The sequence below is a fragment of the Heloderma suspectum genome, chromosome 10, assembly GCF_057233095.1.
Source record: "Heloderma suspectum isolate Gila_16-S chromosome 10, 16-S_ref, whole genome shotgun sequence".
Classification (NCBI taxonomy): domain Eukaryota; kingdom Metazoa; phylum Chordata; class Lepidosauria; order Squamata; family Helodermatidae; genus Heloderma; species Heloderma suspectum.
This window is the reverse complement of record NC_139467.1, coordinates 32,017,537-32,040,192: the sequence shown is the minus strand read 5'-3', so window position 1 is coordinate 32,040,192 and position 22,656 is coordinate 32,017,537. Positions and strand designations below refer to the sequence as shown.

The 22,656-nt window shown below is 43.7% G+C and overlaps 1 protein-coding gene across 2 annotated transcripts in view; it reads left to right on the top strand.

The window, feature by feature from the left end:
• Positions 1 to 22,656, top strand: part of ARID1A (AT-rich interaction domain 1A) — a 91,277-nt gene that overhangs the window by 56,564 nt on the left and 12,057 nt on the right. The window contains exons 5-12 of one of the 2 annotated variants that reach the window (XM_084815792.1): positions 7,995 to 8,235; positions 8,818 to 8,907; positions 9,856 to 10,023; positions 11,411 to 11,723; positions 13,243 to 13,388; positions 13,482 to 13,591; positions 19,372 to 19,581; positions 20,281 to 20,485. In XM_084815792.1, coding sequence (XP_084671918.1) covers positions 7,995 to 8,235; positions 8,818 to 8,907; positions 9,856 to 10,023; positions 11,411 to 11,723; positions 13,243 to 13,388; positions 13,482 to 13,591; positions 19,372 to 19,581; positions 20,281 to 20,485 — 1,483 coding nt within the window. Of the gene's footprint in view, positions 1 to 7,994; positions 8,236 to 8,817; positions 8,908 to 9,852; positions 10,024 to 11,410; positions 11,724 to 13,242; positions 13,389 to 13,481; positions 13,592 to 19,371; positions 19,582 to 20,280; positions 20,486 to 22,656 lie in introns of both variants that reach the window. The other variant, XM_084815791.1, reaches the window with a different exon arrangement.

The window sequence follows — 22,656 nt, the reverse complement described above, 5'->3', positions numbered from 1 at the left end:
GGCTGTATCGGGAATTCCAGTTTCATCTTCAAGGCAGCCTTACTTAGCCCTCCCTTTTGGGGGGCTGTTTGATTTCAGGCATGGTTTTGTTTTGGTGTGAAAAGGTGGTGTTAGCGGCTGATTCCCTATTCACCAGCAGCACGAACAAACTCCTGCTGGCATAAGGTTGAATTGGGCAACCAATCGCAGCTGGAACAGTTATAGTTTCGGAGTCCCTGTGGGCTTCCGCTATCAGGTCACATCCCAAAATAACACTGGGCAGTATTTCAAGTGAAGAAACGAAGGCTTTGGGGTTTGAGCCAGCCTGGAGTGTGATATTTCTGTGTGAAATACTTGGAATCCCTCCAACATTTTTGATCTGCATGGCAGATGAGCAATAAAATGCATTACACACACACACACACACACACACACACTGGAAACACGTGAGGAAATTATCCAGACCAAGACGTTTCCTTCATGCTGGCAGAGTTACTGCTGTTGATTTGCACCTCCTGTTTTCTCTTGCTTTGTTGGCTTTATTCAAAGAAGGAGGGAAGAGAGCGTTGCTTAGCATTGATACTGTGTCATTCAGGGTAGCTCTGTAAAAAGATCCTTAAACTGCCCCACCAGTTTAATCCACAAGTGCTACATTTTTTGAATTTGAAACTGTTGAGACACTGGGAGTGCAAAAGTGTGTGTGTGTGTGTGTGTGTGTGCGCGTGTGCGCACACACCTTGTGATTTGCCTCTCAGAGGCTGGAGGTTCTGTACCCCTGACCTAATGGAAAGGTAAATCTAGATGTTAATAACTTAAAAGTCAAACCTTTTAAAATGGGGAATTATTTCATTGGCACACATGCGCATCACATTCCATGTCAACTTTAAAAGATGAGCTTTAGGAAACGACGTTTTAACATATGCTTCTCTCCTTAGTTAGCAGCATCGGTGGAGTAAAAAGTTTTGGATCCTAACTATCCACAGTTTACCTCCTTTGGCTAATGTGTGACATGGTCACTACAGGAGTCTTGAACCACATGGGCACAATTCTATGCTGATAACTACTTGTGTGAGGTGGTACCTACATGGTTTGAGCTGATTGCTGTAACTCCACCAGGGAAGCACCCCCCCACCCCCTGATTGGTTTCCCATGCATGGTTACAGTTGGCTTGAGCCCTATGGTGCCAGTGTGTACAAGTGGTTCACCTGCATGCGTTTGGGAGCCCAGGACGATGTGTGAAAAGGCTTTTTATTTTGGATGAATGGGAATGTCTTCAGCTCCCTTTCTGTTCTCTTATACAGACCATTTTTGAATATATCTGGGTAGGATTTGCTGGTGTTGTCACCCCTCCTTTTTTATTGGTCTTGCTAGCCAAGAACTTGTCGTTGAAAAGGAAGCTTCACAAATCTCCCTTACAGATATTTCAGGTATTTTGGGAGGAGAGGAGAACTGAGATGATCCAGAACAAACATTTTACTGTTTCAGAACTTGCCATACTTCTATCTAGTTCTAGCGCATCTCAAAATATTTCTTAATAAAGAATCAAAGTGGCAACACTAGATTTAACTGGGCACCACTTGTTATTGGATCTTCCCCTGTGGTTTAAATTAAATACTCCTTTCCATATCTCTAGCTTATTTATTTTATTGACAGTGTCTGGGTTTTCTGGCAAAGGGTGTTGTTTTTATAGAATTGGTTGCCACCCCCAGAATATTCAGTGGCCTGTTATGTGCAACTCATAATAATTATACCAGGAAGAGAGGCCACATGTGTTCCTCTCATGACAGTAGATGAAATGATACTACTCAAAGCAAAGTAATAGTGGTTGTGTTGTGAGTGGCCAGGTTGGAAAACCTGTGCTTCATCTAATGGCTTGTGGGTAGCTCTGTACCTCAAGGGTAAGGAACATCAAGGGAAAATAATATTTCACCACTGACATGTGTAGTGTTCCCAGTTTGATGATATCAGAAGTTGTTATTGCACACTAGGCCTAAACCAGCCTTCCCCAATCTGGTGCCCTTGAGATATGTTGGGCTCCAATTCCCATCAGCCCCAGTGACTGTGGAAAATGGGTTATAATCCAACACATCAGGAGGGCATCAGATTAAGGCAGGTTGGCATAAATAACTAGGTCTGTTTTCTTTCTATGGCCTTTTTGTTTTCTTCTACCTAGCAGTGTTGACATCTCAAAGTGATTTTCAAGTGTGAAATACTTAAAAAAAAACATTACAGCACCAAAAGAGACAAACAAAAATGGGCCATCCATACATCTTAATGGCTGGAAGGGGTTGTTATTGCTTAAACGCTCTGATTTCCTGAAAGCAGCTCTTGGGCCCATAGTTCAGAGAAGAACTGTGTAGCCTAAGCTTTGGGATGTTTTCTATAGTATGCCATTGTGCTCAAAATGGTCCAACTTTCCATCCTGAATGAACTGGATCTTGGCAAAATCCTCTCCCATGACTTGCAGAGGTAAAATTTCAGGTAAGCATGAATACATTTCCTTAGAAATGTACCTTATAGTTCTCACAGCGAAGTACAATAAAAACTCATATAACTTTCAAAATCCACATAAAAACAGTAACAGCTTCATAAAGCAATCAATTAAAAGCAGCAGAGGCGAAATCAGAGATTAGAATAACTATAAATATCAAAGATAAAACTACTTAAAAGCAAAACAGCAGAAATACAGAGGATTGAAAGGCCTGAGTGAATAAAAAGCTCTTCACCTGATGCTGAAAAGATAACAAAATAGGTGCCAGGCAGACCTCTCTGGGAAAGGGGATGTATTCCATAACTGGGAACTGTAACTGAAAAAGGCCGCCCCCAAATAGCCACCCGCCATACCTCAGCATGAAGTAGGTTCTGATGATGATCTCGGAGCTTGGGTAGGAATATACAGGAAGAGATGCGCCTTCAGATACTGTGACTCCAATCTGTGAAGGGTCTTGTAGTTTAACACCAACACTTTGAAACCGGCCCAGAAATGAGCTGGAGTCAGTGAAGATGATACAATACTGGCATGATGTGATCATATTGCCCAGTTCCAGTCAGTACACTAGCTGCCGTATTTTGTACTAACTGAAGTTTCCAAACTGTCTTCAAGGGCAACTCCACAAACAATGCATTGCTGTAGTCTAAATGGGAGGTTACCAGGGCATGGATCGCAGAAGCCAGTCACTATCCAGGTAGGGACTACACTGGTGTATGAGCCCAAGCTGCTAAAAGATGCTCCATGCCACAGAAGGCACTTGTACCTCTAATGACAAAGATGGATCTATAAGTACCCCTAAGGTACAAACTTGATGGCCTGGGTAGGCAAACATTTTGGGCCTGTGGGTGCATTTGACAGTTTGAGGAACTAACCTGGGCGTTACCACAAAATGGACACACTGCAGATGAAAGCATTGCAGCCACCTGCCATCTTCATTTCCTAAGCATGTCTCTGAGCCCCGTGTTGCCCAGAGGCACTCATGGGAAAAGAAGATGGGAGCAGCTAGAGGCCCTCCCCTTGCTTTGAAGCGATCCCAGTTGCCAGTAAGAAACGCTTGCCGCTTTAAAAAAAAAACCCTAAAAAGTGGGGTGGGTGGGGCACTGTGGCAGGTGCTAAGAAAGGTGTCTGGAGGTGCACTGGTGCCCACAAGTGCCACATTGCCTGTCCCTGCCTTAGGGGGAGTGCAACCCCTCCCAAAACAGGTTGAACCCCACTCACCTGGACAGATGAACCAACTCTATCTCGTCTGGATTGAGTTTCCTTTTCACTCAGTCCATTAGCATGGCCAGGTACTGATTAAGCACTTCTACTGCCTCACGTGGTACTGATGAAAAAGATAGGACTGCATGTTATCGGTATACCAATGGCACTGCACTCTAAATCTCTGGATGTCCTCACTCAGCGGTTTCATGTAGATGTTAAATAGCATGGGGAATGAGATGAAACTCTGTGGGATCCAAAAACTTAAATGCCATGGGGTCAAGCAGAAATCCCCCAGCATCACCTGGGGGCCATCTGATAATTTCCATAAGTGTGTAAAATGCAAGCCAGGTCACTTTTTCTGCACAGCTCTTTCACATCCAGTTAAGCATTTATGGTTATTCCTATCTTAGTCTTCGCCAACTGGGTGCCCTCCAAATGTGTTGGACTACAACTCCCACCACCCCCATCTTTAGTGGAATTTAAAGTGTGAAGAGAGTGATTCAAGGATTCTAAAAGATATTTGCGAGCTTCAGTTTCAGAGTTCCGGGGTCACAAATATATACTCTGAGTTTGTGTCTGTATGTATTGTGCATTGTGGCTCTACTTTTAACAATACCTGTGAGTATACAGCATGGGAGAGCATGATAGTTACATGGAATATAAATTTTCAGAGGCTGTATGTTACTCATTGCTAGATGCTGGGGGCTAACGCAATGGCTCTTGCCTTCATGCTCCACTCACAAGCTTCCCAGGGGCATTTTGACTAGTTATTGATAGAAACAGAACGATGGATTTGTGTAGTCAGATCCAGCAAGGCAATACTTATGATCTCATGTATGCAAGCCCCCGTTCAGTTCAACAGGCTTTTGTGCTGCTTGGTTCTATTCTGATATTCTACCACAGTATGCAGTATGACGGAGTCCTTTTAACCAGTACCATGGCTATATGAGAGGCACTTTTCCACCAGTGCCTCCTACACAACTAGGGCAACATTTTAATGACCCCATCATGTGGGTGCGGGCCGATCACACAGATCTTCACCACGGAATTGGCATGCTGCTGGGATGCTTGTGGCAGGTGCTGATTCTTTGGGAAACATGCAGTCAGCCCCCATCCACAGGATTGATTCACTTAAATGTTACCCCAGCCACATGAGAGCCACTCATGGAAAGCAGATCCCACACAAGTAGGGTAATATTTTTCAAATTCTGCTCTTGTGAAGTTGAGGTGAGTCAAAGGTGTAGCCAGAGAGAGCAAGTATGTCCCAGATACTTGGTTCAGTAACCATTTAGAGGGGTTAGGTGAAACTCCCCCATCAGTGTAAGGAGCCTGGTGTGGCTGTTCTCCCTGCTCTTCCTCCTTTGGCCAGACTTAAGTGGTGGCACAAGGTTGAATCCTACTCTAGTATTGGATAACCAGTTCATGGCAAACTATGGAGTCGAGTCCTGACAGACATTAAGGGCAGATGGGCATCCTGTGCAAAGCAGAAGTGCAGAGGCGATCGTCACCTCTGCACTTCTCCGGCCCTGCATTTTTGCCTATCTAACTAGGGCTCTGCAGAGCAGAAGGGAAGGAGGTTGGGTAAGGCTGGGGATAACTCGTATCCTCCGTGCCCCCCCCAGAACCGCCCCCTTTCCCTCCTCTCCGAGGTTGTTTTTGTACCAGCTGCAAGGGGGAGGGGGGAGCTCAGACTCCTGGGTCTGAGGTTGGAGTGCTCTCTCCAACCTCGGATCCAGGAATCTGAACTATCCTATGCCCCCCCCCCCCAACACTGTCTAGGAGCCATAGGATGGCTCTCTAATATGCCCGTTTTAAAATGGAGTTCCACCACAAAAGGGGGAACAAACTGAAGGGCTTTGGATTAGGATAACAAGAAGTAGCTCAGTTTTAATCGGCAGGCCAGAAGAAAGGTAATTCCTATGTAGTATGAAATTGCCATGAGACGCTTCTACCATTAAGAAATAATGTACAAAATGAAAAGCAGTTGTGTTCAGGCTAATATTTGGGATGCTGGTGATGTTGAGCACTTGGAGGTATGATGGGTGTTGCCTTCAAGCCTATCTTTCTCAGTTTAGACTGAGAACATTGTTTTTGTATCATACATGTGCTCATCAGTAGAGAAATCATAGGATCTCATAAAAGTTCTGTTTATAGGAATTTTGTACACAAGCCCATCTTTCATTGCAAGTGCTTTTCTTGGGAAAACCTATCATTCATAGTCTCACCGGAAGTGGACTGCACGCAAATGGGTCTAACAAATATTCTGTTGTAGCACCCAAGCTGCCTTAATGGACTGCAGTGGAAAGTAGAGTATTGCTTTGTTGTGATGCACTTCTCTTCATCACATGCCTATTAGATACACAAACTAGTTACTTGGTCACTTGATTTTCAATCATGCTTCTGTCGTCGTCCCCCTTTCTAATTAAATGAAGGTTGGGTATCTTGTAGGACCATCACTTGTTACCATTTCTCTGACATTCTGCCTTATAGTAGAGCCCTCATGTATCTGAGAATGGACTGCTCTTGTCATCTGACAGGTGGATAGTGGAGAGTGTGTGCAATTTTGTTAGCTAGATCAGCATTCTTATTACTCAGCTTGTGAAAAAAGTTGCTTTTGTGGTTTCGGAATTATGGACATCGCTGGATTGCTTCCTCCATAGTTTCAGAGTATGTACTTTCTTTAGTAGAGATAGACAGGCATCCAGTTTCTCATCTTTAAAATCCACTGGACCACTCAGAAGTTGGGGTGTGTTTTTTTTTTTAGTATTCAGCTTGGGAGACTCAAACAGCCCAGCCCCCCTTTCTAAATCTGCCCACCTCCAGCTCTCTCTGTCAGTCCAACTCCCTCCCCCCAGGAAAAAAAATCATTACTTTGGGGTGGTGAGGGCAACATGCAGCAGGTAAGTGGACCGGCCCAGCCTATCCTCTGCCACCTGTTCCTCTCCCCCACTCCCCACCCCACCCGGAAGGAGTTTTACATAACATTTACATTATCTAGCTCTACATAACATCTCAAGAATGTGCCTCCATAACCATGTTATCAATGAGTCTTTCCAACCTATCAGCTCTTTAGTTATCACAGTGTTTCAGCAAGGCAGCTGGGGTTGACTGTAAGCTCATTCGATTGTGTGTTCAATCAAAAGGGGTTCAGGATTCAAAGCGCATCATGAAGGTCCTGCAGTCAAAATACTCTGGTCCCAAGGAGAAAGATAACAAAAGAATACTGAAAATAAAACTGTTATGTAAGTCCACAGTTGATCGTACAAAACATTTTGTGTCATTCTGGTCAACCCATCACAACAGGGATGTTTTATAGAGAACTGAAAAGCAAATGGAATTGTCATGGCTTGCTTTGTAGAATGCTTTGTACAGGATGAAGAGGAGACTGGAAACATGGATCTTCATCTAACAGAGCAATTGTGGTGTTGTGTGATAGAGGGGAGCACAAGTAAGGAATTTAGTACAAGAACTTGGGGGCATCTGATGAAAATGAATAGTAGAAGATTGAAAGTCAGCAGGGACCACTTTCTTCATATGACATACTTGTTGCTAAGTGGTGCTGTAATGGTTGTAAGTTGAAGCTGGACAGATGTATGAAGGGTGAGACCCTCAGTATCTGTTAGTTGAGGATCGGGCAGTGCTCTCTTTTAGGATGTTGTTAGGCCTCTTTCATTGTGAAGTTGAATATGATGGACTTTGGCATCCTCTCTGCATCCTCTGGTGTTCGACCAAATACGCAAAGATGTAGGCTAAAAAATTGGATCAGTTTGTTGTCTGGTGTAGAGTAAATCTTGGTAAAGAAGGGGAGATGTAAACCTTAAGGAAACTCAGATGCAAGAAATCCCCTATCTTAAACAATTTATCTGCTCTTAATTACAGGGTTAGGTTGAGGTTAATCAGATTTTTAAAAATTCATAACTCCTAATTATGATCAGCCTATTTCCAGACCAACTTGGTCTTGTATAAGTCACTGTGGGAACAGCTAATTTAAAAGATTTATTTCATTTTTTATTTGCTATTAACAAAGGTTGGCAACTAGGAAAAAAAGTATTGTTGGTGCCATATCTCTTGCTGGCTGTCTGGATACTTGTGAAGTATTTCAAAGATGGCATTTGGGGATATCTGGAGTTCAATGGAACGGTAGCCAGGGGAAAAAATCTATTTGTGATTTTCACCTAGAACTGTGTTGTAGCCTTCCTAGTTGACAGCAACATAGGTCTCTGTCTAGTGGGGAATCCCATAAATTCTTTAGTAAATAACCTGGTGTATGGTAGTAGTCATATTGTGATGTGCTTGCCTGTGTTTCTGTGTCTCTCTGTAGGATCTCTCTGGTTCAATAGATGACCTACCCATGGGTACAGAAGGAGCACTGAGTCCTGGCGTAAGCACATCAGGGATTTCCAGCAGTCAAGGAGAGCAGAGTAATCCAGCTCAGTCTCCTTTCTCTCCGCATACCTCTCCTCACTTGCCAGGCATCAGAGGACCTTCTCCATCTCCAGTTGGATCTCCTGCTAGTGTTGCTCAGTCACGTTCTGGCCCACTGTCTCCTGCTGCAGTTCCAGGTTAGACATTTTTTGGTGACATGCGTGCCACTTCTGTGTTAAAACCGACCACTTAGTTCAGGAAGCCAATGAAGTCCACAGGATAGTATGAAGTCAGTGGGGTGTAGTGATTAGAATGTCAGCCTACAAGTGGGGAGACTCAGGTTCAGATCTCCACCTGGCAACACAGCTTGCTGGGTGACCTTGGGCCAGTCACTGTTCCTTGGCCAAACCTGTATCACAGGGGTTTTGTTGAGGATAAAGGAAGAGGAAAGTTGGGATATAAATGTAATAAATAAATTACAACTAAAAAAGGACAAGGGATTTCGATTCAGAGCCCATCTCAGTCATTTGCTAGGTGGGTTTGGGGTAGTTACTGCTCCACTGTTTGTAAATAAAAATAATAATGCTATATAAGTAAGTGAAATAAGAAAATGTTAACTGCTTTATCAGCTTTAGGGATAAGCAGGCCTTAAATCAGTGTTCTCCCTTTATAATGTACTGCTGTAGGTTTCTGTCTTTCAGTCGTGGGTGGGGAGACATGGGATTCTTCATTACGTGGAAATGTACTTACAGATAATTCATTTTCTCTTTGTGGCGCAGGCAACCAGATGCCACCTCGACCACCTAGTGGCCAGTCAGACAGCATCTTGCATCCATCCATGAATCAGTCAACTATAGCCCCAGAAAGAGGTGTGTGTGCGATTACAGTTAATGCCATTTCTCATGGCTTTTTACATATTAAAAATAATAAAGCACTGTGATTGAAGTACCAGTCCGGAAGCCCATGCCCAGCTTTGAAATAATTCTCTTCCATATAAAGCATTATAGCAATTTTAGGAGACAGAGTAGGGAATTGGTCCAGACTTCAATGCTGAATATTAAGCTCAAAACGCATCATTGTGCATTTGTCACTTCTGTGACAAAATGAAATTTACTTTGGGGCAGCTGCTATCTTCACATTATGCTGGATATGGACTGCATCTCTCCCGCCCCCCAAAATATTTGTTTTCCTGTACTACACCAAGGCAATTGCTTGCAGCCTGGCAGCAGACCCAAAAGTTACTTCTTAACTTTAGCAATCACTGAGAATACTGCAGTGTGGGCATGAACGCTTGGTTCAGATGGCTGTTGCTTGCCCTTTGGGTGTTCATCGGATCTTAGTATTTTTTGTGTGTGGACAAAATAAGTGAAATGCTTCCAGGGATATATTTATATTGAACTCTGAATTTCAAATAATTCCTTAAAGAACAAGAAGGAAGCAAGAGTTCTGTTTCGTCTCTGAAGTAGGGCAGAGTTCTTGAGAACAAGCTATCTAGTACCATGTGCATGTGACTCTCTTGCTCACCTCATCATCACCATCTCCAGTGGGTACAGCAGTCGTCGCAGATAACTTGTAGTGACAGCTAGGAAATACAGGTCTGCCATGCCAGGAATCTCGTAAGATTAAGAAATTACCATGTGGGAACTTGTAATTGTCATTGAATTTTTAAAGTTACTACTATAAAAGTTTTACAAAGAATGTCGTATGTGTGGAATTTAAGGTTTCCAGAGTTTTTAGGGGCATTTTTTTAATAAGCATTTCCATTCTGCATAATCTACTTTTGTAACGATATCACTTTATATGTATTATTTCAGTAGGTTACATACAGAGAAATCCACAGATGCCACAATATAATTCCCCTCAGCCTGGCTCTGCCTTATCTCCACGTCAGTCTTCTGGAGGACAGATGCATGCTGGGATGGGACCTTACCAACAAAATTCCATGGGCAATTATGGACCTCAGGGGGGTCAATATGGGCCTCAAGGTGAGGATATTATGCTTCTGTTACTAATAAAACGTAGAAGACATGAGCATGTCTTGACATCTATTGTTCGATGAAAAATAGATGCTTATATGATGAGCTGGTTCACACATAAACAAAACGATGGTTTACTGTTACAGGGACTAGCTGTAGTGAGTCTCAGGCTACATCCCTCCTTCCCCTGAGCCTCCTCCTTCTGGAGTTCAGAAGTCTTTTGCTTCTAGTTTTTATTAACTGCAGCTTGTCATGTTCCAGTGTGAAGAACTGTGGTTAAGCTTAACTATGGTTTTTGAAACAAGCCAACTTCAAACCATGGGTTAAGAACCAGAGTTAAGATTAACCACAGTTTAGGGTTTGGACAACATGCTAAGGTGTGATTAAAATGGAAGTGGAAGCTTCCGATCTCCTCTTCGTGGCCACACTGGAGGAGCGCACATAAGCCCAAGGCTTGCTGCAGCTTGTCCTTATAACACTAAACCACTCTCTCAATTAAACGTATGGATAAAGAACATGAAAGTGTGTGTTAACTGTCTTGCTGTCTTTACTGTCTTGGCAGAGGATGAGGTTAAACAATATGCTGGATTAAAATACAGTGGTGTAGTGTGGTGTATTGAGCCTCGTGTGGTGCAGAGTGGTAGGCGGCAGTATTGCAACTGAAACTCGCCCCACGACCTGAGTTTGATCCCAGCAGAAGCCGGGTCTCGGGTAGCCGGCTCAGGTCGACTCAGCCTTCCATCCTTCCGAGGTCGGTAAAATGAGTACCCAGCTTGCTGGGGGGAAAGGTAGTCACGACTGGGGAAGGCAACGGCAAACCACCCCGCTACAGTCTGCCATGAAAACGCCAGCGCAAGCGGTGTCCCTCTAGGGGTCAGCAATGACCCGGTGCATGCACAGGAGTGTGGTGTGCTGCACTATTACTGTATCTGAAATTTGGAGTCCTAGGCTTAGTTTAAAAACCCGCACAAAAAATAGTAGAAAAGATTGTAAGAGGTGCTGTTTTACGATGCTGGGTGCTAGAAGGAGGTTGTGTGGAGTATTGTTCTCGATGTTGCCCCTTGGGCCTCTTTATAGCCCTTTGTTTCTCCCTCAGTACCCCTTAACCAGGCCGATATAGTTTGTTTCACTGACTAACTATAGTAATCAGGATTGTTGGAGATCTTCACTGGCTCAGTCTTTTGACAGCGGTTCTGATTAGTTCAGTCATGAGATCTCTAGTGGAACGTTGCACAGAAAGGTTCAGCATGATTTTGGTACATTCTGACTCTGTTTTGGGAAACCAGCACTCTCCTTCTTCATGTGCCTTTTCAAATTCATAGTTTGAACTTGTAAAATAAATGAATTACCAGAATATTACTCAGTCTTGCTGATCACTCTCCCCTTGTCTCTATAGGTGGATATCCCAGGCAGCCAAACTACAATGCTATGCCCAATGCAAATTATCCCAGCCCAGGAATGGGAGGAACCATGAACCCAATGGGAGCAGGGAGTCAGATCCATGGTCAGACTGGTGTACCACCCTATCCTGGGCTTCCTCCAGGGAGAGGATTGAGCCATGCTGCCATGGGAAATAGGCCCTATGGACCCAACATGGCAAACATGCCTCCCCAAGTAGGGACTGGGATGTGTCCTCCACCAGGTGGCAGGAAAGCACAAGAAGCTGCTGCTGCTGCTATGCATGCTGCTGTCAACTCAATCCAGAATAGGTAAGCAGTGGGGGTCTGTTGCATGCAATTTCTAGAAGTTCTGTGAATTGGAACCCCCTACAGCAGCCTTCCCCAGCCTGGTGCCCTTCAGATGGGTTGGACTACAACACCCAGCACACGTGCACACAGACACATTCCCTGCCAGCAAGGCTGGCTGGGGGATACTGGGAGGTGTAGCGCACCACATCTGGAGGGCACCAGGTTGAGGAAGGCTGCCCCAGAGTTTAACCATTTTAAAACAACGTTTCTTGATGTATGTCGTCATCAGATCTCCCTAAATCCAGGATAAAACATTGTTAGCTACCCCGTTTGAAACAGAGAAAAGGCAAAGTTGCTGAGTTGGTAGAGTTCATTCTGATCTTGGGTGTGAAAAAGGACAGAGGCAGGTACATGATGATCTTGAGGATCCAAGCATATAAAAATACATCAGATTGGGGGTGGGGTGGAGGGGCTGGCATCCTTCAGCACTTCTAGTGCACCAAACAGAATGGAGAGAGGAGTCTCATAGTTTCAGGCGCTGGCACTGGCTAAGCAAAGCAGATAAGGGTGGAGAAGTGTTAGCCTGGTGTGTCTTGATCCATTGGAGTGTGTGCGATAACTGTCTCCCAAAAGGGGTTAGAAATTTAAATCTCTCCTAGTAACTCCTACCTGCTCAGTGTTTCCTACTTAAAGATCTTTTGGGGATGTGTATTTGTGAGAGGTTAGAATAATTGTTGGATTATCTGTCTTCTGTCTTTTGTTAGACTGTGGGCTGTTTGCGCAACACAAGAGCCCACCATGGGTTATTTAATCTGCGGTGAGGCTGCGGTGCATGGAGCTGCCATTTTGAATATGGAATTGTTGTTAACTGCCCAGAGAGCTTCAGCTATTGGGCAATATAGAAATGTACTAAATAAATTAACCTCCTGCTCCGGGGTTGTCATGTCATGCAAATCCGGTGAGTTATTGCAAGGGTTATTTAACCCTTGCATAACCCACACTCGCCAGGTTTGCATGACACAACAACCCCTGAATGGGGCTTGGATATGCAACATGGCATCCATAGCGTGTCATCTGAACTCACTCTCTGTTGGGATCCATTTTTCCCCTGACCAATGCTGTTTGCAAGAGCCAATAAAATAAATGCTGCTTTGGATGCATTTTTGTCTTTTTCTTGAGGAGCCCTCTGCTAGAGCATGTATGCTCAGTGAGATATTTAAGCAGTATTGGGAAGCTTGTGAAAAGAGGGCTATGTTAATGGAACACCTGAAGGTTGAGTTTTTTAACCATCAAAAAGAGCTAGGTTTGCCTTGCAGTAGCTCAGATAGATCTGAGCCTCTTTTTAAACCATCCAGTGGGACAGCAGGTCAGACATAACAGTAGCCGGTGTAAAGGAAGAATCCCCTTCTATGTAAAGAAAGGGATTCTTACCAGCCTACCTGTTTTTGCTTGGAATTTAATCAGAAAAACTTCCACTACCCAAATGTGCCTTGGTAACTGTACACAGTCAATATTGGTAATATAGTTGTGTTGCTTTTAGGCCGTCTGGTTACCCCCATATTAACCAAGGAGGAATGATGGGAACTGGGCCTCCCTATGGCCAAGGAATCAATAGCATGGCTGGCATGCTCAATCCCCAGGGCCCACCGTATTCAATGGGTGGGAATATGGCCAACAACTCTGCAGGTAAGGCACACTGTACCCAGTCTTCCCCCAAGTTGCTTTGATTTTGAGATGGCCCACTAGAAAACATTCTCATGTTGGTGTTTGATTCTCTAGGGATGGCAGCAAGTCCTGAGATGATGGGACTTGGCGATGTTAAACTAACACCTGCAGCAAAAATGAACAATAAGGCAGATGGAACACCAAAAGCTGAATCCAAGTCAAAGGTAAAAAAAAAAAAAAAAATGTTTTCTTTAGCTGCTGCAAAAATTGGACAAAGTGACATGTGTACCCATTTTTAAAGAACTGGGAGTTTTGTTGTATCTTATATAATTGGGTTATGTGGAAAGAGTGAACCCTTTTCTTGTTAATGATTTTATCCCACACACTGTTGCTTTTCATGAGATGATACTTTTCAACAGCAGCACCACCAACCTTGTGTTACCAAATGAGCCCTTTGTTTATGCAACTTCAGAGTATATCTAATAACAATTATAGGCTTCTTTAAAATTAGTTTGCACCGTGCCTGGAACACACTTGGACTGTGTCTGCTTAATAATCTCTCATTACTTACTGTATATTATACCTCTTGCCTGGGATTTACCTCCAGTAAATCATGGCCTCAGGGCATGTGGAGCTATATGGATATATAGCGCTTTTCACTCCAAAGCACTTGATTCTACCTCTGATTTGATTTCTGTTACACCAGTGGACATTCCCTATGGACATCTTGAGGTGTGTACAGCCATGAACATCTTATGCATTTGGTGTAGGTCTCCTGTGTGTAGAAGAGCCAACCACACACCAGTTTACTGACCAGCATCAGCTTTCAAAGATGCACAAAAATTACTTTCCAGCTCTAGGAGTCGGCAAAGTCTTCTTCCATAAGATCTTTATAGTAGAGTGTGCAGTAACAGTATAAATGGGCAAACTGCTTTGCTGGAGTTAAGTGCTGTGAACAACTAGGAGCTGTGTGCATCCTTTTCTTTTTAAATGATGAACAAATTTCCATTGTGTTCCTTGTTGGCTTTGCCTGATTTAGTAGAAAGATGTGATGATGTTGTTTCATACAACGTAGGCAGGAGTATCGAAAGGGCTGGTGCAGACATGGTTTCAAATCCTAGATAATTGGGAATCCTGACACTTAACTGTGTTTAAGGCAGGCGGAGGGAAGTGGCTCCAGAGAGGGTAGGGAGCATACAGTTCTGTGGCCTATTCACCTCTCATTATAAAAGTATACCTGCATCAACCCAAGGAGATGTGTCCCTGTTCTATGCGGAATATCCCATCCATGTTGCGTGTTATGATGGCACCTCAGTGCGGCATGAGTGGAGCTGAAATGTTGCAGTCTGGCTGACAAACTCACCCATCCTGACTCCATTTCACTAATAGAGATTTCTTTTCCCCAAGGATTGTTCTAACACTCAAATGTTAATTTTTATTATAAGGGAAGTACAGTGATTTCAGATTTATCTAGCTTCTGCCTAGCATTTGGCTCTTAATCTGGCTTCTTCGGTGTTTTGCAGTAGCAATCTACCTGTAAGGTTAGCAGCTGGAATTGTTTAATTCCTTTGCATGGATGACAGGCTTGGCTTGCCTTGCCTTACCAAGAATGTTGGTAGAGAAACCTGGATGATTCTTTTCAGTGTCAACTGTGAGTGTGACGTTTTAACAAATACTGCCTAATGGAAGTAAGCCATTCAGTGATACTAATTTTTCCATCTGAGAGGTGTAGAGGACCATCTGTTCCTTGCTGTAGTATGGGAGTAGACTTCTAGAACTGGGTCATACTGATTGTAAATGCATTTAATCTGAAGTGCGGAGCCCATGCCACAAACCTCCACATTTAGTATTTCTGTCCCTGCCTTTCTTTTCAAAAAGGAAACTCCATGGCAGTGAACTCATGCCTTCCCAAAAAATGAATATAACACATGGAGAACATAGAGATCTAGGTCAGTCCTCCAGGAAGGAACTTGGGACAATATTTGACTCTTGATCTTGGCAACCAGACATGGGATCTAAACCGAAGTGGTTAATTGTATCACATAGGTCAGCAATCAGGAAATAACAATTCTGGGGTCTCAGCCTTGCAGGATTCATCTCTTCTCCCCCCCCCCCCCCCCATTACCAATGTGTACGTTTGGTAGCAACAAAGTAGAGGAATAGTAGAGTTTAAGAAAGCTTTGCACTTTCTCTAAATCCACATGTAGAACAACTACGGTAACACTGTCGTTGTGCTGAAAAAGGAGCCTGCTAGTGTCTCTGTGAGAATGCCACTTCAAAGATCCCTCTGTCCTTCAGACTTTCTCATAGCAAGATACTGGCAAAGCTAAGCATGGTAGCTCCATTGATTTGTACTAGGCTAGATCGGATTGATTTTCAGCTCAATTGCAGATAAGCATGATCGCTTCAAACTCAAAACTGTAATCCTCACACTTTGATTACCTGGCATCTCGTAAACTTTCTTGAAGACTCTGCAGTTCCATGTGCTAGAGGTTGGGGAGGCAATGGAAAGAGAGCGATGTGAAAACTTAGCGCACATTATGCAAACCATGTGTGCCTACATTTTCTTTGTCTGGACTTAATGTCCAGACAACTGCGCCATTGCCTAGAGGAAGAAGACTTCCTAATGAAAGATCCCCACCACCCAACAACTCTAGAAAGTCAATTGAAACTACAGAATTCCTGGGGAGAGTGATCCTTTCATATGTTGGATCAAATGGGCCTTCCCTTTAAATATGAAGTTTTCTTCTGAAATAATTCCTTGAGAGTGGTTTTCCTTGAAGCTGTTGCTGTCTTTTCTTCTGCAATAACTTCCTGTAATGAGAGAGGAGCAGTTTAAGGAAAATTTGGCATATGCGCCTGTGTCCCCATCCCCAGTGACAGAATCGCTCAGCTACTGGTTGGTAGTTAATGTCATACTGGTTCAACTTAGGCATCTTAGGAACCCAAGCAGAGTGTTATCAAAATGGATGACCAATGTTTCTGGCTGAGAACTTGCTCAACAGCAAAGTTAACTCGAGGCATCTGACCCTGACCAGAATGCAACTTGGCCCCGTCTTCTGCCATTTCCTTCAAGGCAAATAACACTGTTCTGTGGTGTGACGTTTTCTACATTAGCTGATATGAATGCAAGGCTTGTGACTACTTATTTTGCAGATGCCTAGCTTGTTCTTCAACATTTGCTCTGAAATCAGGTTGCCATTAAAGAAAATAAAGTAGCCATAAAATTAGAGCAGTAACAATATAAGAGCTGGCATGGAAACAACGTCTTGGATACAAAAGGCTTGTCTGAAGAGAAGAGAGAGTTTTTGACAGCTCATTTAAAAGGGCCAGTGTCCTAGCCTGCTAGATGGCGGCACTTCAGAGAGACTTCAGTGGTCAGGTTGCTTGAGAATTGTGCTCACACCTCTGCTTCTCTTCTACAAATCAAAATTTACTCCATTAAGAGGCAGTTCTGTTTCTCTCGTAGAGTAGCACAACTAACCGCTTGAAGGCTGAGCAAAGACAATCATCTGTGTACAGCTACATCTAGATAATATTGGGCTCTCCTGCTCCACCCACATTTTGTCAACCCCCTCACCATGTCCTCAGCCTCTTGCTTCTGCCACAGAACCTCTTGTCTGCTCCTTGATGTGTGTCTTCATGGACTGGTTGTATTGCAATTTTCTGTCCGTTGGCCTGTTCTTTTGTCACCTCTCATCTCTACGAATCCAAAATTTAAAAAGCAAACACTGAAACACCCACCCCACCCCGCTTGAACATGCACGATGCTTCTATCAGATCCAGATTGTGGTGTCCATTAACATACTCAATATGTTCAACTGTGTTCTCACATATTGTTGCTCAGGCCGCTTCGTTCGATTCTTCAGAACCAGATTGGTGCTCCTCAGAGCAAGGCCTTTCACTGTAGGTGAGCCGAAAATGTGCCCATTCTCAAAGATGGATGTTGATTTGAGACATCCCTTTATTGCCAGAAGATCTGATGTTTGAGAGTAGTTGAACATTATGTGTGCCACTCCATAGATGCTGGCTCTCCTGCTTGCTGTATATCTACTTCCAGTGCTGTAGGCTGCAACAGTAGCATCTTGTTATGGGAGTAGGGTGAAGGGCAACTTAAATTGGGTCCTGCCTTACTATCCTGAGGGATGTTTCTACCTGGTGTACCCCATCTCTCTAGGGCTTATAGAAAGAAAAGTCACTGTTGAGTATGAGCTTTCTTTCTGCAAGGATGAATTGGTGCTACAACTTCCCCAAATTTTCTGTGAAGTTTTTTTTATTTAAAATTCAATTTTTACTCTTTCAGCAATTGTAAATATGGTATCCAAGGATCTGCTAGAGCCCAAAAAGAAGAGTCTTTTTTTGCTCTTCTTGACTTCTCACTTGTTGCATAATAACTGGAAACAATTGGACCTGCATCTAAATGATTATGCTTAAGGTAGTGGTACATTTGGACTGGGATAAGCAACACCGCAGGCCACAGCAGCAAAAAAAGGTGCAACTGTGCAAGCAAACAAGGCGTATAGGGAGCATGTACCTTGTTTGCAAGCAGAATCATGCTCCTGGAACCCTCCCAGGACCACAATTCTGCTTGCAAACGAGGCAGCATTCCTTCACATCTGGTTTGGTTGCAAAATTGCACCTTTTTGCCTCTGCCGTGGGAAATTCATCAGCCATTCTGGTAGCAGGAACAACTTCGGCAGCGAGGATAAGGTGGGTTCTGGTGGCAACGTGGCCCCACCCAACCCCCGGAAGTTGACCACCGTGATTTAGACTGAAATTAAGGCATTCTTAGGGTCACTATTTGTCTCCTTCAGATATATTATACTTTTGTAATTTCTTCTATTTGCAAAGCTGTGTTTCTTGAATGTAGGCTCTAACATAAATGCGTTGGATTTGTTTCTAAGGTTTGTTTTAAACATTGGTTTATATTTAATGCATGCACATACACAGAGAGAGGCTGTTTTATATATTTAAAAATATTTCTACCTGTTTTTCTAGGACCCCCCCAACCTGGTATTCAAAGCAGCTTGCAAAAATAATAATAAACAGCAAAATTACCAAAATTCTACATAAATAAGCAAGCCATAAAGCAGCCAATACAAATGGTATCAGCACATCAGCAACTAGCATAGTAAAAGAAAATTCAGAGTATTTCTGGCAGCCATCAAGCAAAGCAGAAAGCAGACTTGATCTAAACAAGGAAACTACAACAAAGCCACAATAACAGAAACCCAAAACCTATTAATATAAATAGTCATTAAATGCCAAATGCTTGGGTGAAGAGGGCAGATTTCACCTGGTGCCTGAAAGATAACCAAAGATGCAAGGCTGATATCCCTCAGGAGGAAGCTGCCCTGTTGGGGCACAACCCCACAGCAATGGCCCTCTCTGCAGTAGCTACCTGTCTGACCGTTGAAGATGGGAACATGCATGATGTCTGACTCAGCTGTTGTGTAGGTTCCTATGAGAGAAGATGGTTCTACAGGTACCCTAGTCCGAGTAGGCCTTTCTAGATCAAAACCAGCGCTTTGAATTCTATCTGGAAACAAACTGGGAGGCAGCAGAGATGTTTAAGTATAGGTGTAATGTGCTAATTCCAATAGGTCCTGGTTGTTAACCTAGCCACCAAATTTTGAACTAATTCAAGTTTCTAAAGAGTTTTCAGAGGCAGACCCATATATTACAGTAATTAGCCCTGGATGTTACTAAAATGTAGGTAACTGACAAGATCATGCCTTCCCAGGAAAGGATCACATTTGTAATGATTATATAACTTAAAGTGTCATCTAAATTTGCACAGTACTCTTGAACTGAAATAGGCTGTATTTCAGCACTTTGCCATCATCATGTACAACTAATAAAACTTTATCAGGATGGGGAAACCTTTCTTTTTTTTTCTTTTCCTGCCTTATGAGATGATCTTGGAAGACAAAGCTTTTCTCAAGTTGTGTTTTCAGTTGCTCTGTGATTCTTTAGTCTGCTTCGTCCTCTCTTTTCCCCCTAGAAATCCAGTTCCTCCACTACTACAAATGAGAAGATTACTAAACTCTATGAACTGGGTGGTGAGCCAGAGAGAAAGATGTGGGTAGATCGCTATTTGGCCTTCACAGAAGAGAAAGCTATGGGCATGACAAATCTTCCAGCTGTGGGACGGAAACCCCTAGATCTGTATCGGCTCTATGTCTCTGTGAAGGAGATTGGAGGATTGACTCAAGTGAGTGACCAGTTATGGGGGAGCAGTTGGATCAGATTTAAGGAAGATATTTGTTTTTGCTAGTAGCCCTTTTTAGGTGCCCTCTTAGGAAGATGCAACAACTATATTTAGCGTCATAACGCAGGTCTGATGCACAGTGCCACATCTAATGTATAAACTCCCAGTATTCATGAGCAAAGTTCTTAAAGGCTCTGTGTTGAAGGTAGTTGCTTCTTTTTGTAATATTTACTGTCAATCACGATCCTGTTTATCTACATCCCTTCATCCAGCTCAGGGTAATGTTACTATTTACAGCCACCTAATTTTGACTATTGGTACACGAGGCTTGTCTTGAACTTGTGATTGTTTTGTATTTGTTTATCCCCTAAGAAGGACAACCAAGTTGTGTATTGCTTCCTTTTAATTCATCGTTAGGAAAACCTCTTGTGCAGCCTTCCCCATCCTAGTGCCCTCCAGATGTTTTGGATTATGACTCCCAGCACTATTGGTCATGCTGGCTGGGGCTGGTGGGAGTTGAATTCCAATGCATCTGGAGGACACCAGGTTGGGCAAGCCTGCTCAAAGTGATTTGTATTTAAGAGGGGTTTTTTTGCCATCCCAAACCCTTCTAGGGAAGCCTATTTCTTTGCCTGTAGCAAGTTTTGGAAAAGGGTATGTGATTTCGATAAAAAAAAAGTTGGCCCTTCTGGCTTTGTGCAGGTTAACAAAAACAAGAAATGGCGTGAGTTAGCAACCAATTTGAATGTGGGCACCTCTAGCAGTGCAGCTAGCTCCCTGAAGAAGCAGTACATCCAGTGTCTCTATGCCTTTGAGTGCAAGATTGAGCGAGGCGAAGACCCTCCCCCAGACATCTTTGCAACTGACTCAAAGAAGTCGCAACCCAAAATACAGCCTCCATCTCCAGGTGAGTCAAGTTTGACTTCTGAAGCCCTTTGTATATTCAGTTTGCCCTACAGTATCTAGATCAGTATCCAATAGACCAACGCCTCTATGAACAGACCACAAGTGCTCAACAGGGGACTTGTTTCTACCAGAAATTAGAACTGTGCCATTTTCAGTTCTGTATACATATTTTTAAAGGCACAGTTACAAAATAATGATCTAGGCAGTCTTATTAATAATCATGTTATTATGTTATTATTTCATTATTATTTTATTATTTAATAATCTAAGCAGTCTTTTTGTGTTGTGCTAAGTATTTTTAATGACATTTGTAAGGGTGTTAATTGTGTGGAGGAGACCTGGAGGTGGCTTCTGCTTGCTCCAGGCAGAGTAGCGCTCTTAGAAAAAGGATAACATGTTGAGATTGTAGATGGATGTGGAGACAGGTGGCTATCCAACTGACTTTCCCTTCTCTGTTTAGCTTCAGGCATGAAAAATTCTTTCATGTGTAGAATATGGCATCCTGTTTTTAGACCAAATATTTATAATTTTAATGGGCTAGGATGATGGATTTAGTGCTGAGGCATAGCAAATTCCTCATAGGTCTCTGGTCTGTCCCCCAACAACTTAGAATTCTGGATTCGGACATTACAGTGTTTATTTCAGTGGGAGCTGGCAGGTGGCTTGAAACCAGCATTCATGCTTGCTCTCGTCTTTTCTACAATGTTATGTTGAGTGAACCAGGTCATTGTGTAGTTTTTTCAGGGGGCTGGAGGGGCTGCCATGGGAAGGAGTGGACAGGGAGGTCCACTTCCACCAGCATACCTGATCTAGTTTAAATCTGGATCCAACCCCAGATTATTGTATTTCTCCTTTTATTGTAAAGCTTGGAGGGCTTGTTTTTACTGGAAAGCTTGTTTGAAGGGTGGAGTATGTATGATGGCAGTAATTGGTGATAACAGAATCATCCCAAAATTGTTCAGTGTGAATTAATACCTGTAGTGGGTTTAGGAAACCATTGTGCTCAGTAGTTCATGCTCACTTATGCTGCAGTAAAGCTGTTAGTCTTTAAGGTGCCACGGTAGTCTTGTTTTTGCTGTGACATGCTACTGCTCTGGGAGTTGCTGCTCTTCCAAAGACATGCAGCTCCAAATACTGGCTCTCACTGATTTTGCTGCAGGCATCTTCCAGTTTTAAAGGTCCTGTCCTGCTTTAGTTCAGGCAGTTTCTGTTGAAAGGCCAATGTGTGTGGCTAGGAATGGCCGTGTTCCCATTACTGGATAGGGCTGTCCTGTGCACTGGCGTGTATCTGAAGGAAATGTGGTCAACGTGCAACGTGCGTGGTCAACGGAAATGTGCAGATGCCGGGATACTCCCAACATAGGGCTAACCAGCTGAGCCCTCTCTTTATCGCGTGCGTGGATGTGGCATCTTGTAAGGCATTTATGGTGCCCGGCTGCATGCTACATCAGGTGCCTCTTCTGGGTTAGACCCTGCCTCCTGAACTTTCTCCTCCGCCCTCCCTTCCCCCTTTCAGCTTTTTCTGGCTCCTGGTTATGAATGAATAGCAACATGTGCCCTGGGAAGTGCAGCCAGTTAGGCTTGAATTCACAGTGTATGGAATTGGCACCCCTCCAGCAGTTTGTAAATTTGTGAGTTGGGAGGGACGGCAGGGGGTGGGGACCAACAACAAATGGGAGCGACACAGGGAATGTCTCGAAACCTCTTCCTGCTGATGTCAGTGTATTAGAATGCGGCGGAGACCTCGCTGGTTGGATTCCCAGGGGAACGGCATGGAGCTGAAAGGCTAATGAATGGGGAGAGGGGATGGGGGAGGGGTTGTGAATGAAGCTCCCTGCTGGGCCTGCTGCTGCCCTTCCTCCTCAGGAGAGGTCCCCAGGCTGGGAGGGAGCAGGAGCAGAGGGAGAGGGTGCCAGGAAGGTGGGGCGTAAACAAACATGACCTGTATGTGACCTCCAGAGGATTTTAATGAATAGCTGAAATGACTCATCAACTTGCAAGGCTGAGGCAAGGGATATCTGTGCCGAAAATGGTAACTAATGGGAAACTTAATTAAGCGTTTGGCACTCGCGAGCTGCCAAGAGTGTCCCGATCTGAGAGATGGCACCACCAGAGGCAACAGTTGGGCTGGAACAAGGCAACTCAGTCGACTGCACAGCTGGCTCTTTTCTC